The sequence below is a fragment of the Manis pentadactyla genome, chromosome 12 (assembly GCF_030020395.1).
Source record: "Manis pentadactyla isolate mManPen7 chromosome 12, mManPen7.hap1, whole genome shotgun sequence".
NCBI lineage: Eukaryota > Metazoa > Chordata > Mammalia > Pholidota > Manidae > Manis > Manis pentadactyla.
The window spans coordinates 103,585,223-103,603,505 of NC_080030.1; the positions used below are offsets into that span (position 1 = coordinate 103,585,223).

Here is an 18,283-nt window from a genome sequence, read left to right on the forward strand (position 1 = left end):
ACTTATACTGTGATGTATGTCAATTATTTCTCAATAAAACTGGGAGGAAAAAAGAATCTAAGAAGTAAAAAGTAAAGCAGAAGAAAGATATGTGATTATAATCTAATGCATACAACATGTGTGTGTGTGTGTATATATATATATGTATATCTTAAATAGCTTAAAGTCATCCTTTGTACTCAAAACTATTACTTGCAAGTTAAAATATTGTAAATAAATGGTGATTTCATGACTACTGACCACTATAATTCTATACTATTTGCCAAGTCCACAGGAATAGGAAATTTTCTTTAGTAAGAAAAAGGTAGTACAATTTAGGAAATATTATGTTTTTCCTTAAAATTACTAACTGTATTCTAAAGTTTTATATCTGATGTAGAAGGAAATAATATAAATGAAAATAATTTCATGGGTAAAAGTGATAGGGAATTCTTATCCAATTTAAATTATAGTCAATAGTTAGTAATCTATTACTGTTTGCTACTATCTATCTAATTTACTTTCGTGTATCAAAACTGCAGCTCTTTGAATCATCCACTTTTCTATATTTTATGTTAATTTGAATAAATGTCAGATAACTTTTTAAAGCTATTTTACAATTTCCCTATAAGTTTATCTGTCATGATTTTTAGTTTCTTTGGTTGATTGACTGAACTAGAAACTCTGGGATCATCTATATACCTTTAAAAGTACAAAATGTCCTTTAAATAGTTGCTTTCCGGATTAAAGATCACTAATACTACATTTTGCCTTCGGACCCCAGGTTTCCTACCTAAACAGTTTGAGAAATTAAAGCTGCTGCTTATCCCACAAAATAAACCAAATATCACACACAAGGTATGGTGCTCACAGAGTCAATGTTGGCTTTATACAAGATGTATTATTCTGGTTGTATTTTCTATAATATATTTCTGACAATAAATGTACTGGGAAAGATGAGATAAGAAAACTATAAAATAAACAAAAATAATCATAGCTCTTTTCTGAGAGTACAGTTGAAAGAAAAAGATTTTAGGAACAAGCCTGGACAAATTGGTTTCGAATTTAAGAAAATGTTTAAGGCATGGTTTTGACCACATAAAACATATCTACAACTGGAATTTGTCCCCCCTGTTAGTAATAACCACAGAAAATCATAAATCTTTAAAATAATTGCATGGTCATACTCTGAATAGATTATAAAAATAGTAGAAACTTCTATGTTATCTTCCAAATTCATTACTGTAATTTACTTACCGTAATTTACAAAATGGGATGCAAGCTTTGGGGAATAGGAAGGTTGAGTGATGACAGGGCTGCAGGGTAGATTTTTAACTGCTGGTAAAAGCTAATCATTAATGATGAGGTTTCACATTATTTTATATATGTAAAAATAATTCGATGATCTGCCTTCTAAATAGGTGTTAAATTCATAGAATACCTACATCCAAACAATAGAATATTATCAAAATCTAGATTTTGTTCTGATGTTAATAAAATAGTCTAAGGCAATCATTCTTTTTCTGCTTTTAAGGAAATATGCCAAATCAGTTTTACTTCCTGATAATCAAACTGCATAACAAGGAAAATTATTTGTTTTAAATTTTCTAAACCACTTTTTGTATACAAATCCATTATTAATTTTATGCCCATTTTTTATAGTATTCAGATAATCTTCACAGTGCTCGTTAATGTTTTTATGTACTCCCAGTACTAAATTCTTAACTAAGGAATTTTTTATTCATATTTGTGAAGAGGATTTTAATTGAATCAAAGCCAATCTGTTTTATAGTGAAAGTAAAAGCTGTAAACATATTAGTGATTCATGCATTAGAGCACAAAATAATTTAACCAGGTGCAAAATCCAAGCTAATGTAATGTTTGCTTTGTTTTGTCTTTAAGTGAAAACATAACAAACAAAATTTATTCTTTCATCCTTAATTCGATAAAAGTCAGAAGACAAACAGATAAAAATGGGATGTCATCAATTCAAATCAAGTCTAAGCATTTTGTAGTTTTGGGAGGTTTTTAGTGATAAATATGTAGCATGTATTTATAAATAAGGCACATAGTTCCAATCATTCTGTATATTTGGTCATGATGTCTATTTAAATCATATGGCTTTCAGATGTATCCCTTTTTCCATTTTCTAAAAAAGACAGTAACTAGGTAGCCTTCCTTTTAATTATTATATGTTACCTTTTATCTCGAAATTGAAAAAAATTAGATGGAATAGTAGGCTAAAGAATGTTGTATATAATATATAATTATATATTTTGTTACCAAAATTAAAAAAAAAAAGAATGCTGTAGACATTTCTAGCAAAATAATTGAATGACCTTAGCTAAAAGGAGTCATAGTAAAATACATCTCTCAATAATAATTTTTTTTGCTTAACAGTGACTACACACACATATATTCTATGTTTATAAAATATATTTTAATTTAGAGCTTTCATGGATTTGTCCATATTTGATGGACACAATACTTGAGAATAAAAAATTTGAAGGCAATGTAACAAATTAATTTTTATGTTTTTCTTAAATTTTGCTTAAATCTATAGCATACTTTTAAAGTTGCAGAGAATGATTTTGACTAATGGCTTCTGATTCTCTGAAGAGTTAATATACATAATGCTTTTCACCCTTTTTGTCATGTCTTATAAATATTTCAGTGAATAGTTTAATGTCGTATAAAGTAGAGAAGCAGCAGCTGTAGGGAATGAAGGAAAGACCTATAAATATACATAACATTTTCTTTTAAGTTTAAAGGAGTTCAGGAAAAAATGTATCTATTCCCGTAAATGTAATAAAGGTACTGGGGTAGCTTTAGTGTATCTGGTGCTGGTTTAGAATGTTTTATTTTAGAAGATATTGAATTAAAGATTAACCTAGACCTTTTTAAAACTTAAACATAATCATTATTGGTAATTTTTTTTTAAGCTTTGTACAGATCTGATATCCTTTTATTTTTTTATTTTGGTATCATTAATATACAATCACATGAGCAACACTGTGGTTACTAGACTCCCCCCATCACCAGGTCCCCCCAACAAACCCCATTACAGTCACTGTCCATCAGCATAGTAAGATGCTGTAGAGTCACTACTTGTCTTCTCTGTGCTATACTGCCTTCCCCGTGCCCCCCCTACATTATGTGTGCTAATCATAAGGTCCCTTATTCCCCTTCTCCCTCCCTTCCCACCCACCCTCCCCAGTCCCTTTCCTTTTGGTAACTGTTAGCCCATTCTTAATAATTCTATTTATTTGTTTAAACATTTTTTGATAGGTAAATATTTTAACATTGACTTCTTCCTCATCTTCAATCTAATCTAACCCAAATGAACATTAAAAGCGATGCACACAATGGTCCCAGCCAAGATTCTTAGAAAGCATTTCTTATTCCATATTTGGAAATCATGAGTTTTAGGGAGTGAAGAGAACTTGAGGGCATTTAATCCAGTGCTATCATTTTGCCAAGCGAGAAAATGAGGCAAAATGTTTTGTCTTACTACACAATTAAAGAATGAGAGGCACAGAGAGACAGACAGCGAGCAGAGGGCACCATAGACAAAAATGTGTCACCTGTTTTATCAAAACAATCTTTACATTCTTCACTGGGCGTGAAGCTAGTTTGCCACAGGTACGAGAAAGCATTATTTCAAAAATGCCAAGCAAAAATAGAACCAAAATGGTAATCTTATGTTAGGACATTTTAGAAAAATCATTTTTGGTGCAGCAAAACCAATAGTTTCTCTAAACAATTATTTCAGTTCCCAGAACTTAGCTTTACTAAGTGTGGAAGGTATTCCCAGTCTCAATCCTTCAGCCCTGTCAGGGCTCAGTATTTACATGTACTTCCCAAAATTTATGTCATGCTCGAGGATTATGTCATCAAAAAGGATCACCAGTGGTGGAAAAGCTGTGTCAGAAAGGGCTGAATAATGGCTAAGACTTTTCTCTGTGCTCATTTAAAACCTGTGCCTTCATTTATAGCCAAAACCCTGCCAACAGGGGTGGGTATTATTGTGCCTAGACTTTAGTTCCATGAAGAGATCTGTGTTCCTTAATATTTCTGAGTCACTTCATCCAGTTCCATGTTGTTTTATCTTGTGTCATGAAACAATATCTTGTGCCCTCTTTTTTTGGTTGCTGTTTCTAGGCTGGTCATCCAGCAACTCCTGAGGGTCTTATTAACCTTTACTTTTAAAGGCAATAAGTTTTTTGATGTAGTTAAAGGAAATCAGTTTTATGAAGTAGTGTTTCAAAACAAGTCTTATCTTAAGTCTCACCAATCTGCTGATAAAACTTGGGCTTACTATGAAAGTAATAGCAAATTGGTTTTTTTTTCTTTTACTTCGACTTATTTTTTTATATGCACAGGCTTACAGCCATCCTGGTGTTTTGTTTATTGTTCAGGAAAAGAGTTAACTGAGTAAAATATACTGGTGATGTGATTTAACTCTATCTTATTATCGTTGGATTTAAAGCAGTAGGAGTAATTCCATCAGTAGCTGAAATGTGAGACAATCCTATTCTGGAAGTTGATCATGAAAGAGACAGTTACACAAGGTAAGCAGGGAATTAAGACAAATACTCTTTGAGTCCAAAATTGCTACTTGCTGTCAGTATTGCCACATTGCACTGGCTTGATAACACTGGAGACTGAAAAACAGATAAATCTTGGTAGTAATTATTTTGTAAACTCTAGAATACCTTTATAGAACAGCTAAGAAACTTACCTGTGTTGTGGACTGAGAAGCATTGTTATGCTAATTATTCATTAAAGAGCAGCTCTGCACTATATCTTCTACATACCACGATATCACACATTCTAAATAGCACTGAACAAAGTATAAGGGATTTCATTTTCCTATATATATGAACTCAGTAAAATAAAGTATTTATAGAGCACTTAATCTATTTCCAATACTGCTCTAATGCTATAGGAGATATAAAATTAAAATGACATACTCCCTAACTTTAAAGAGTCTATTATCTTAGTAAGTAAATTAGGCTTTAGAAGATGAGGAAAATTATCAAATAGAAGAAAATGGAGAGAGCATTTCAGGTGGAGGAGATTAAAATAAATATGTCTTATCTCTCCTGTCCAAGGAGATGTCGCCTATCATCTAATTGGTAGATTATACTTTAGAATCTAAATAGGATGCTAATTAATGGACTGTAATGAAGGAATATTTCACCTGTGAGTAGCAGCATTAGCAAAAATGTAAAAATGTTCATATGAATGCTGCATATGAAATATTTATTGGTTTACTTGAATAAATTAAAGATTTTTGTTGGGGCATAGTAGGAAAAACAATGAGATGACTCAGCTTTTTAAAGCTGAAAATTGGGCAGAAGAGGTTGGAATTGATTGAAAAACAATACTAATTTCATATAGGTTTTTGATGAAGAATAAATAGTATTAAAGTCTGGAAATATTTGCCTGATAGTTTTATGTAGCATGGACAAAAGAAATAGGATTGGGAGAATTAAAACTAAGGGAGACCTGTTGAGTTAGAGGTAAAGAAAGCCTAAACTAAAATTATAGTAATAAGGGGACTGTGAATGAGAATGAAAAGTCTAATTCAATAATCATATTGAAAAAAGTACAATAAACCTTGGTGATACACTCAATACAGACATTGAGAAAGAGGAAAAACAGGTAACTTCAAGTATTCTCATCTCTAGTGTTGGAAAATGCCTGAATAATTTGCTAAATTGGTCCAGTATAGACATGGACTGGTTTAGTGTTGGGAAGATGATCAATTTGGTTTTCTTCATGCTGCGTTTGAGGCAAGGCTGTATATCCAGGTGGAAATCTCTACAATGTAGACAGCTGGAAATACACGATGGAAGCACAGGGATTCAAGTGAGATGCAGATGCACAGATACTCAAGTTAATTTGAAGTCAGCAAGGGACAATATCAAAGAGCACAGGATTAGTTCTAAAGTGATATGGATAATGATATCATGAAGAACCTAGTGATATTACTGTTCTTAACAATGTGAGAGTTACTTTGGTTTGGAGTCTTCAGTCATGCTCTTCTGCTCAATGATTTGTCAACTGTCACTCAGACATCTTTTGACTCAGTGCTAACCCGCTAATACATTCTAAGAGAGTCGATCTACTCTCATTGCATGGGATCATGGACATATGAATGACAGGTAATTTTTAAGCCTTGATTTGTATTGAACTGAACTAACTATGTTTATGTTCAATTATGTTTATTTTTTTAAAAATCACCTTTTTAACTTGCAAATGTGTATATTATTTCTTAGTTTATGTAACAATGTTTTCCAAATCTTCTGCTCCTTTCATTTCTTTCTGAACCATAGTTTAACTTCATTCAACTTCAAAACCTCACCACATCATTTTACATTATGAAATCTTTTACATCTAAGCATAGAATACATAATATAGCCTTAACTAATATCCTGCTCATTAATGATTTGGAAGGTAACTACAATTAACTATAGGTAACGGCAAAGACTTTTCCTTAGAAACCAGTTCTTAAAGTACTTAACATATGCTCAATTAAAAAAATTTCTAGTATGTGCTTGTGTGACTCACATGCTATAAAGCCCACACAATTACTTTTTAAGTCAAACAAAGGTAATGTACTGAACAAAACCACTTTAGTATGTATGTTTGTTATTGATAACTATCAATATAAGACAGGTAATATCAACTGCTACACAATATCAATAGTCCTTACTTCTGAAAAGAAATTGTTACTTTATTTATATAAACGGTTTATTTGGGATGATCCCAAGATTAATTTTTCTGGCTAAGGATAGTATTTAGGATGAATTATGCCCTGGAAGTAGTCTATTTGATAGTAAAGATTCAGAAAGCAACACAAACAAAAATGATACTTGCCAAATGTAATGAGATTGTGTCCCAACAGCTGTTGCTCAGCATCGGTTGTGTATGTCCGTGAAGCAGGCTGCTAAAGACTCCACTGGTTTGTTTGTATGGAGTAAAACTATCAGTGTTAAGGGAAATCGTTTTCATGTTTTAGACTTTCAATAACCTTTTAATAAAGATAAATAGGCAAACTAAACTTCAGAATGGCGAGGGAATTTTTACAGAAGCTTCTTGCCATGAACCCCTGTGATTTGTACAGGCCTCAGGAAGAGAACTGAACACTTCTGTGTTTGACATGGTGTATTTCCTGTAGTCAGATGGCATTCTCACTGATCATTGTTTTTTAATAGGCCCACAAAAATAGTTTAAGGTTACTTCTTGGTATCTTCTTTTCAGAAATCAAAGTTAATTAAAAACGAATGATTTTTGAAAAATAAGCAGTCTACCCTTGGAGATCTTTTTACATCTTCCAATATATTGAGTTAAATTCCTTCAATTTGATTTATTTCATCTCAAAGATACTGTGCTTATTCACAAAAATCGCTGAGGCTCTTGCTTTTAGCATTTCTTCATAGATTCAAAGAGATAACTTCTAACCATGTCAGAGAAGCAATATTATATTCCATGTGCAAAAGAGAATTCAAGCTACAGTGGAAAATATGGAGCAAAGATAATACTGTAGAAGAAGTTCTGATTTCAGATGAATTTGAGCATCCTGTAAGGATTTCATGTCTATGCATGCATTATTTAATTTTAACAATTAAGGCATTTCTGTTATTAGGCTCTGTGTGGTGGTAAATAAAGAAATAACATTCATTTTGCAATATTTCTGAAAAGATCAGATGGCAGTTACTGTATTTGTTAATCAAAACAAGATTTTCTGTTAAACATTTGTCAATAATTTTCGTACTCCAATGACATCAACTCTCGATTACCAAATCTTAATTCTTGAATGCTTTAATATGCAAAATTTGACTCTGCAAGAGTACAGGGTAGAAAGTGATGAAATAAAGAGTCTTTTCTATTCCCAGTAGGAATCAAGCAATTCCTTGTTGACTAGAAAGCAGGAATACTAGAAATAATATCTTCTGTCACTGGGAACTAAATCAGATCGTAGGAATTTTTTAGGAGGAGGTGATGCAGGGTGAATGCTGACTGGGACGGGGCTCAGTGAGAGCAGGGACCTGCCTTGAGGACGTTCACTGCAGACCCGGGTGCTCGGGCAGCTCCCTGATCTATTTGAATCTGTTTTTTAATAATAACATTATTCTTATTTTGGGTCATTTGATATGGTTCAAAGTGAAATAATGTGGCTAGATTTGTTCTAATAATTGGCAAGTATGACAAACATAGGGTGATATTATTGCTATTAGTCACGTGTCATTTTAAATAGTTTATTATTTAAGTTTACATTTTCTAGAGGACCTCGTTTGGTCTTATCATGCCTTGTTTTAAACTCTTCTTTTAGTAGAAGGCGACCCTGCCTTTCAAAGGCTTGAGAAGTTCCCATTGTATGTCTGTTTAGCACCAGAGATGTCATCAAAATGACATAATTTCAGTAGAACGTGAATGCTTTATCCCTTTCTTCTCTTGGATTTTAATATGCTTTTCTGCCCAAGTGTGATAGCTCTTATAGCTAGCTCTCTCCAGGGCATTACTGAATTAAACCAGCAGTAACTTCATCTCCTAAAAGTAGAGTTACCTTTGCAACTCTGCCCATTTAGATCCAGTTTCTGGAAATACTGCCTCATCTGTAGCTGTTTGCTTTCATGCTGGAGATAGTTATTGCATTGATTTCCACGCTCAGCTTCTCCAGTAAGTACTAAATACACCACAGGCTGCATGCAACCTGTGTTAGCATCAACTTGGCCCAGTCACCTATGTGGCTCATTTAAATAATAATGAACAGTTGATAATGGCTGAGGTGGAGGGTGGCCTCCAAAAATATCCAGAATGATAGCTGAAAATTTGGCTTATGGTAATTCCGTGTAGGGTTTTAATGTATGTGGACTTTTTATGTAGCACTTACCTGCTTCTCATTTCTACCCTAAACAATCTAGTCAGCATAACCCTGTCACCTGATTTATTAAAGAAAAAGAAGATTGCTTCCTGTAACTTTTCTTATTAAGGACTATTTTATTTTCTCTTGAGAATTCTATATTTGTATACAATAAAATGTATCAATCCTTAGTAAATAGTTATCAACATTCAAAATAATCTTATCCTCTACAAATCAAAAAATTCCTGAAATTTTTAATATCAAATTTTATATTTTTTAATTCCTTTGGAACTTAAACTGAAAAGTAGTAAGTGATCCCTTGTCATCTCATCATCAGCTTAATTATATGCCCATGAAAGGAAAAACAAAACCATAGTCAATATGTAAATAGTGTACAATGCTAAAACTTTCTGATTTTCTTACTGGCATGTTCATTCATTCTTGATTTTTGGAAATAGTTGTATTTATTTTGCTTAAGTCAAATTCAGTTAGAAAGCTACTCATTTTCCAGATTCCAACCAGTTTAAGTAGAGGTAGGTTAATTGTAGATCTACTTAATTGTAATCTAGAAATAGATCAGTTAACAGCTAAGTCATGTTATGTTAACTAAGTAATTGTCACCTATGATAACCATAGTAATTAAACAGAGTAAGGCAGAGCACAAAATTCAAAGTAGCATGGTTACCACTGGTAAATTTTCAAACCAGATTTGCTTTAAGCTTCTAATCAAATGAAAGTTGAGGATTATTATGTAATGATGAAGATTTCAACCGATATTGAATTTAAATCTTGAAACTTGGGTCATTCGAGCTTGCAGAATCAGCATGTATCCAAATGTGTGATATTATACAGTTATTGCCCCAAAATAATATATGAAAATCACGTGTACTCTCCATTAGTTGTGATGCAGTTTACCTCTGATAAGATAAAATGTTCAAATAAATGTTGAATTAACATTTACATAATATGGTAAAAAAGGATTTTCTCAATAAGCAGTAGATTATTTCATGTATTTCCTAAATGATTTTCTTGATAAAAGGCTCCAGAGCAAGAAATCTTTAAACAAGGATTATATACTTTTAGCTAACATTTATTTAGCCCTGTATTGTTTGCAAAATGCTTTGCATATATTACTTCTCATGCTTAGTTTTTCCACCCCCCAACCCCTCACCCTTCCTTAGGGATGAAATCTTCAGCTCAGAGAGATTTAGCTATCTTTCACCAAGTACAAAATATATATGTGGCTACAACTCAAGTCCTCTAGTCCTCAAACCTGTAATCATTCTATTATGCCACTTTTAGACACTGAAGTAATACAAATATATTAATAATAACAATAATGATAAAAAGCCCATCTCTCAAGGGTCTCATAAAACTTTGAGAATACTAATACTTGAAATGCTAAAGCATATTTGGAACACCACCAGTAAGCACAAGGCAGTAGGCAAGATATATAGACATTTGAAACAAGCTTTGGGGGAAATGTAAACACTGTGGAATTTCAGAAAGAAATGGGATAGAAGCTATCTGAGTCAACTGTAGAGAAAAAGACTTTTCACTTAGTAGGAACAACATTAAAAAAGGCAGACAGTTGGCCAGACTACATGGTAGTTTAAATAAGGTAAGAAATAGTGAGTTACCTTGAATGTTGAAATTCAGAGGCATAGAATGTTAAAACTGATTTGGTAGTTTAAAAAAATGGATTGGTTCTAGAGAATAGGATTTGCAATTTGCAAAACTTAATATGAAGATAGTTTGCAATACCAAATGGAGAAAAGGGGAACCGAGTAGGAAGTAATTTTGAAAGTCCATGATTCAGTACTGAGACAGAAGTGCAGTGGAAGTTGATGGAATAAAACAAAGAAGTGTTATAAAACAGAAGTCCATATGGCTCAAGTGTGTCATATTTGTTTGTATTTAAGGAAGGAAAGTAAAAGAAAATGGAAATAAACTTTAAGTCTCAGGAATTCAGAGAAATGTCATATTATTTTAGAAATGGAGAAAGAGACCTAGTATTGGAGAGTCATTCAGTTTTAAGCATTTTAAGTATGAGCTAATGGTGAGGCAGCTAAGTAGAAGTATACAAAGATGGATGGAAATACTTTGAGAATTTATGGCTGTAAATTAAGTGAGTTTTGTAATTAGCAGCGCAGAGGTTAAAGCCGTGAGTGTATTGTCTTTTTTTATTTTACTTGTTTTATTATTTATTAATTTATTTACTTTGGTATCGTTAATATACAATCACATTAGCAATATTGTGGTTATTAGATTCCCCCCATTATCAAGTCCCCCCTACATACCCCATTACAGTCACTGTCCATCAGTGTAATACGAAGCTAAAGAGTCCCTACTTGTCTCCTCTGTGCCGTACTGCCTTCCCTGTGCCCCCCCTGCTATATTATGTGTGCTAATTGTAATGCCCCTTTTCCCCCTTATCCCTCCCTTTCCCTTCCTTAACTGTTAGTCCACTCTTGGGTTTTGTGAGTCCGCTGCTGTTTTGTTCCTTCAGTTTTTCTTTGTTCTTATGCTCCACAGATTAGTGAACTCATTTGATACTTGTCTTTCTCCACCTGGCTTATTTCACTGAGCATAATACCCTCTAGATCTGAGAGTCAAGACTTGGTCAAAAGAGATCTGTTAGTTTGTCAGAGAGAAGTAAGAGTGTATGTCTCAGAAGTTAGAAGATAGCAAAGGGCCAGTGTTCAATAATAATTTCATTAGTAGCTGCAAAATGGTTAAAAGATAGACATTAGGCAAAGACAATGGATTCAAAAACAAGATTTTTGCAGAGATGGAAGGTTAGGGTTAAGGAGGAATTAGGTGTAGAAAAATAAGAAGATTATCATTTTAGATGTTTGGCCAGGAATTGAATAAAGAGAAGAGAAGTAGGAACATGGGAATAATTCAAATAGGCTTTAAATGCCCACTAGGTTTAAAACCTTGTGCTAGAAATTGTAAGAGACGCAAGATAAATCAGAAACTGTATTTGCATGTATTCATTTACAATCTAATAGAGGAGAGGAGGCATGTGTTTAATTTATAGTAAAGAAGCCAGGTTATGGTAAGTATGACATGAAGCTCTTAGTGCTACACATCTGAAGAAAAGAGGTACTTAAATCATTCCAGTACCGATGAAGCTTCCCTAACAAAGACAGACAAAAAGCACAGTGCTGTGAATCAGAAAGCACTTATTTCTCTTACTTCCCTGTTCAGAGCCCTGCAGTTCATGGCTGGTACCTTATTTCATAGATAACCAAGCTGACCCTCCATGTCCCGCACTCTCCTCCTGCCTTCCTTTTCCACCTTTCCTTCTTTCTCAGGATTATACATATAACATATATAAGGTTTGGGAAGGGAGAGCAGAACCTCGCCTACACTGACTTCCATCTATCCAACCCCCGTCACTACCTCTCTCTCCTCTCTTTTCATGGAATCCCTCAAAGCACCTGTATAAAACTATGACTCATGGACTTCTGTGTGCAAACAAGTGATCTTGATCAACCAAATTTCATTTTCTTGCTATCTGTGCTTATGTTTGTAGGATTTGTTGTGTGCAAAAACTAAAACCAGATATTAACAGACCAGCTTTATGTTTATAGTTAAAACACAGGGATAGGAAGAGTTGAATTATCAAGAAATCAAAATAGGAGATTGAATATGCATCTACAAAGTCTCAACATATAACAATAATTTAAATAATATAATGTGTCAAACAGTTGAGTAATCGCTGTCTGCTAGTGTTGTGTTAATTCATACAATCCTTACAACACCCTTATGAGGTAGGTCTTTCTATTGTCGTTCTTTTTTGGATAGGGAGCAGCACAGAGAGGCTATGTAACTTGCCCAAGGGTGTACAGCTTGGGAATCCAGCTATATGAACTGAATTGCCTCTGATGAGTAATGAGTTGTTTAGATAGCTAACTGCAACTGGTAGTATTTTAAAAGAAAACATTTTTGTATAAACATTAATGGCCAACATCTTGATACTTGGAAATACTTTAAAATATGTATATAACTAATTTCAGTAGGATAAAGTAATAAGGGAATTTAAATAAAAATAAAATGTCTACAACCAAAGCTAGCTCTACTTCAGTCAGATACAACAAATCAGATCAGAATGTTTAATTACTATCCAATCAACCTTTCTGTTCAATGTGTCATTTTAACTTAGAGACTCAAAACATTTCTTTGTCAAGGACAGGCTATTAAATCAGGGGTGTTCTACAATTGCATTAGAAAGATGAAAATGGTTTATTTGATCTTCTGAATTTCAGTATGTCAGAAAGATTATTGTGAAGAAAATTGTGCTCTCTGAAGTGACAGATACATTATTCAACTAACTTTGATTGAATGTAACATTTTTTTAATGCTTTCATAAAGGACACATACACTAATTTGGTTTATAAGAGTGGCTTTAAAATTTGAGATATATGGGGAAATATTTCGTTAGTTTAGTAATTAGAATAGTATTTTTAATTACTGAGGTAAAATTTTTGGACTGTACCATTAATGATAAATATATCTGGATTATAATTAGTATAATTTATGTATACAGTTGACAATTTAAAAAGTCCTCAATTTGAATTATTTGAGAGATGTTATTAGTATCTCTAAAACCATCTAGAGCTGGCCTCAAAAATTAGATTGATTTTATTTTTCTTAAAACAGTGATTCAAATGAATTAAAGCTTTGAAATCACATGATAAATGGAAACCAATCAGCCTCACTACATGCTTCTGCTTCTAACATTGCTTTGACATCACATTGCCATGCTCTTTAAAATGTATAATGATGTTCAAAGCACATATCAGAATGCAGTTCACTTTTATTTAGTTTTCTGTTTATTGCTCATAAGGATGTAAATCCATAGTAGTATTTTCCTAGGTATATAATTATCCACTGATTCTTTTGTTCTGTCACTTTAGTAGTTCCTATTATATCATAACATTTATTAATCTGATTTTGTATTGTTTCTTCTCTCTTTACCAGTTTTTCCAGTTTTACAAGTGTTTATTTCATAACTAAGTTTGCTTTCTTCTTTAATCATTTTCTAGACTGTTTAATGTTTGTTTGTTTCAATCCTGTACATGAAAAAGCCTAAGTATTAAAAAAATATTCTTGGTACTGATATACAAATTTTCTTAGCACAGGAGGTATAGAGCAAAGAAATGCCATTTATCATCTTAGTATAGAAGTTAGCTGATAAAGACAGGGATCTTTAAAACTTAACACTTGCTATCATGCATATGAAACTGTGCCATAAAAATGTTTATTCCTGGTTTCTACTTAATCTTACCTGTCTTTCTGTTTCTTTTGCAGCAATGCTGGATAGAGTTTCTTCTCACTGCCATTTAAATATATTCTTTTCTTCTGTCAATTACCACAGGTTTAGTCCCTATGAGTGGTATAATCCACACCCTTGCAACCCCGACTCAGACGTGGTGGAAAACAATTTTACCTTGCTAAATAGTTTCTGGTTTGGAGTTGGAGCTCTCATGCAGCAAGGTATACGACTCAGCCTGCTATTTCCCTTGGGTACCATGTCCCACTCTTTGCTGGGGGTGACAGCTCTTGCTGGCACAAGTCGCTTGCATGGGCGCCTCTGTGCATGTAACCATAATCCAGCTTCCTCATCTACCTAATGCATTTAGGCGTTCTCAAATCCCATCCAAGGGAGATTCTGAGAAAATAATTATACTTAGCTTCTGCAAATGCACATACAGTATACTCATCTAATTTTTTTTCTTAACCCACAGTAGGTACTTTTCTACACAGTATCTATTATTTCATAGATAACCAAGCTGACCTGATCCATTAGCTAGAAGCTGCATTAAAAATACTAAGATTACATCTCCATGAGACAAGAAGACAGTATAATGTTCCTGTTTCCTGTCTCATTTTGATGTAAAAATTTATCTTTTGTATTAATTATTGATGATTAGATGCATTTGTATTGCATGATTAGTAAATTAACTGCATATAAATTTGCAAAATTAAAATATTTAACGATTTAGAGTTTCCTTTTTTGAGTAAAATATTAGTTGCATCTGATAGCATATAAGGATATAAAATATTGCATGCTCAAAAGTGCATGCAAAAATACTGTCATAATTATTTAAAACATGATTTTAATGTTAAAAGTAAAGACTGTATTTCTTAGAAATTTATATAATACATGCAACATGTCTTAATGCTTTATATATAACTATGAATTCATTAATTTAGTCCCAGTTCTTCCAATCTGAATTTGTTTTATTTTTTGCTGCAATGGTTTCTCTTATTAGTATTTTAATTTTTGCTTAAAATTCACTAAATTAGTATTTCAGACCTACTACTCAAAATTAAATATTTCATTAGCCAAGATCTAATTCTATTTTATGGATTTTAAAATGTAATATTTAAAAATTTTTAAATTAGTAATTAAAGCAAAATCTCCCAAATTTGAACAACTGACAATGAATAAATTAAGGAAAAAAAATGTATTCCTTTCTAGGAGTTACCACACCTGTCATAAGGGCTTACCTTAAATTTTAGTGGTGTATTTATCATCACTTTGACGAAATTCATTTGGTAATTGCATTACAGATCTGAAGAAGTGAAAATTTATTATTCAGTTATAAAATGTTGTTTATAAAAACAGGTACTTTGTTCTTGCATGTTTTATTATGCAAAAATCCATTAATTCATTACTGTTTAATTCATAAACTGCTTCCTAAAGTGAGAATAAATAACTATATGTCAAAAGAAAAATATTAACTTAACAAATACATGTTATAAACAAGGCCTACTGAGATGCAATAAATTTTTCCTTTCTAAAAATATGAGCATCTATATATATAGATATTTAAACCTAACACCTGAACATTCAGGGAATTCCTACATGAACTTATCTGAGTTTGTGATATTTCTTTCTAAATAAAAAATGATCAGTGAGTAGTTGTAGTTTCCCTTTCCTACATTTTGGGTCCAATGTTCTTTTTTTCCTTAGGTTTACTCTACATTAGGGAGACAATATTGGAGATCTTTCAAAATATTAAAAATGAATAAAAACCTGTCATAAGAGACAAAATTCCCTTCCAAGTAGCATTGGGTAATACCGTTCAACCAGGCGAATTACGAGTCCCATACTAATAACTAACCCTAACAAGTCTGGAGTAAAGTATCTTCATAATAAAAGTCCAAACACAGCAAAGATTTTTTGAAGTCATTTTTCCTACCACTTTGGAAAATATAATGTTCTTTTTTTCCACCTAATGTATTTCCCATGGAGGTGTTTGAGAGTATGTATACTCATAAGACAAACCTGATATCTATAACCTAGCAATTAGAAATAAGGCTTTATCGGATTTCTCTGAAAATGGTGACAGATGATCCAAGCAATGAACAGTTCAAATATACATTTGCTTTGCCAAACAACTACTTAGTGCTGGTGGATACATGAAAGAGGAACCCATACTATGCTGGCTGATGCCCAGCTCCCCAGGAATTAGTGGGATATAGTGCTGGACATGACGTTACCTTGAGTACATGACAGTCAGCCCCTAACCAGGCTCTGATTCACAGGACTAGGAGGTACTCGCTTTAAGTCCTTGGGTACGATATGAACTTGTGGTAATTGGGCCATTTTTGTCGAATGTCTCCACTGTCCTTTTCTTTCCCAGTCTTGACTTTATTAGTGGTGTTAAAAAAAAAAAAAAAAGGTAGACTGGGCAGCCAGAGCTGCAGATCATCTTGGGAGAACTGTAGTGTTTCGGTGTCCAAGTGTGTGTCTGACAGGGCCCAGGAGCAACCACATCAGAAAGGTACTTTTCTGTTCTTTTCCTTACAGAGGGGTGGGCAGAGTCTGGAACCGGAGTTGGCTGTCATGTCCAAGTCTGTCTAAAATTGTGTGTGTGTGTTTGAAATGGCAAGGGTAAGATGAACTGTAGTAGTGTAAGATGGGCTGTTCTGATGTATTGCAGTCATGATACCGCTTTTCAATGTTAACAGGAATGATTTGTTGTATTTTTCATTCTATCCAAAGATGCTTTGCCTTAGTGCATCAGCGATTGTATTTAAGATATGACTCTACAACACATCAACAAATGGAGTCCATCTCAGCTCCATTTTACTCAAACCTGACTTAAAAATCAAGTAATTTGTAGCCAATGGTCTCTTGATTATAGATTCAAAATGATTAAAAGTGAACAGTACTATATTAAATACAGCCATACATGTAGTGTACTTTTCTATTAAAAAAATTTCAAGCTGATATATATTCATTTCATCATTGGCTCTAAATAACATACAATGTAAATAATGTGGTGACACTGTAAGATTTTATTTTACAGTTGTTAGGATTTTATTTTATACTCTAAGTTAATGAAAATTTATAATAGTCTAAAGTAAAATAGAATGATCAGATCCCATTCTCTTATTAATACCATGTGCAGGCAACTCCAGTCATGTATTATAGTATATTTATGAAATATTTTATATGTGTAAAAATAAACGAGACAGTTTAACTTAATTCTTATTCTGATTTCCCTCATAAAAGCTAACTATAGTGATGGGAGACTTCTGTTTGTATATTAGGAAATAATTTATTACCTTATCTTTATGAAATAAAACTGAACTAAAAACCCCACATCTGAATGCACGTGGGTAACTGAAATTATTTTTATACATTACTTTTTTAAATGGCCAGATAGAATTTTTGTTTCATGCACATGAAAAATTAAACTTGATATAAAGCTTGTTAAGAAATGGATTTGAATATGTTAAATCATTTCTTCTAAAACCTACATCACTAACAAGAATATGAAAATATATATGTGGTCTATAGAGAGATTTTTTTTCCTCCCTTCCATTGCTGTTTTTACGAAGATTACTCACTCATTAGTATTTAATGATTGCCTTGGACTGTCTCAGGTAGAACTTGTGTCTCCTGTCCCTATACGTAAACACAAAAGCCCTAAGAGAGTGTCTGTTATCTGAATCAGCCTCTGTTCTCCCACCGTTGTTGCTTGCTTACCAAAGCGGTATGTAAATCTGTGATTTAAGCTTTTATGACCCAGTGTTTCCATTCTGCCTCTCTGACTGAAAGTACTTCACTGCTGATCAAATTCTCTGTATTCGTTTCACCTTTTCCCCCCACTCTCTGTTAGGTTCTGAGCTCATGCCCAAAGCGCTCTCCACCAGGATAGTGGGAGGCATTTGGTGGTTTTTCACACTTATCATCATTTCTTCGTACACTGCTAACCTAGCCGCCTTTCTGACAGTGGAGCGCATGGAATCCCCCATTGACTCTGCGGATGATCTAGCCAAGCAAACCAAGATCGAGTACGGGGCCGTGGAGGACGGGGCGACCATGACTTTTTTCAAGGTAAGTCCTACTCTTATCTCAGATTTACGTATAAATCAAGGAGTACAAACAAATAAACTTTTTTCCTA

General features: G+C 33.1%; 1 protein-coding gene across 7 annotated transcripts in view; it reads left to right on the forward strand.

Moving 5' to 3' along the window:
* GRIK2 (glutamate ionotropic receptor kainate type subunit 2) overlaps positions 1 to 18,283 on the forward strand; it is a 588,905-nt gene that overhangs the window by 472,500 nt on the left and 98,122 nt on the right. For 6 of the 7 annotated variants that reach the window (XM_036890423.2, XM_036890420.2, XM_036890419.2 and 3 more), the window contains 2 exons: positions 14,238 to 14,356; positions 17,998 to 18,215. In XM_036890423.2, coding sequence (XP_036746318.1) covers positions 14,238 to 14,356; positions 17,998 to 18,215 — 337 coding nt within the window. Of the gene's footprint in view, positions 1 to 14,237; positions 14,357 to 17,997; positions 18,216 to 18,283 lie in introns of those variants that run through there. The other variant, XM_036890425.2, reaches the window with a different exon arrangement.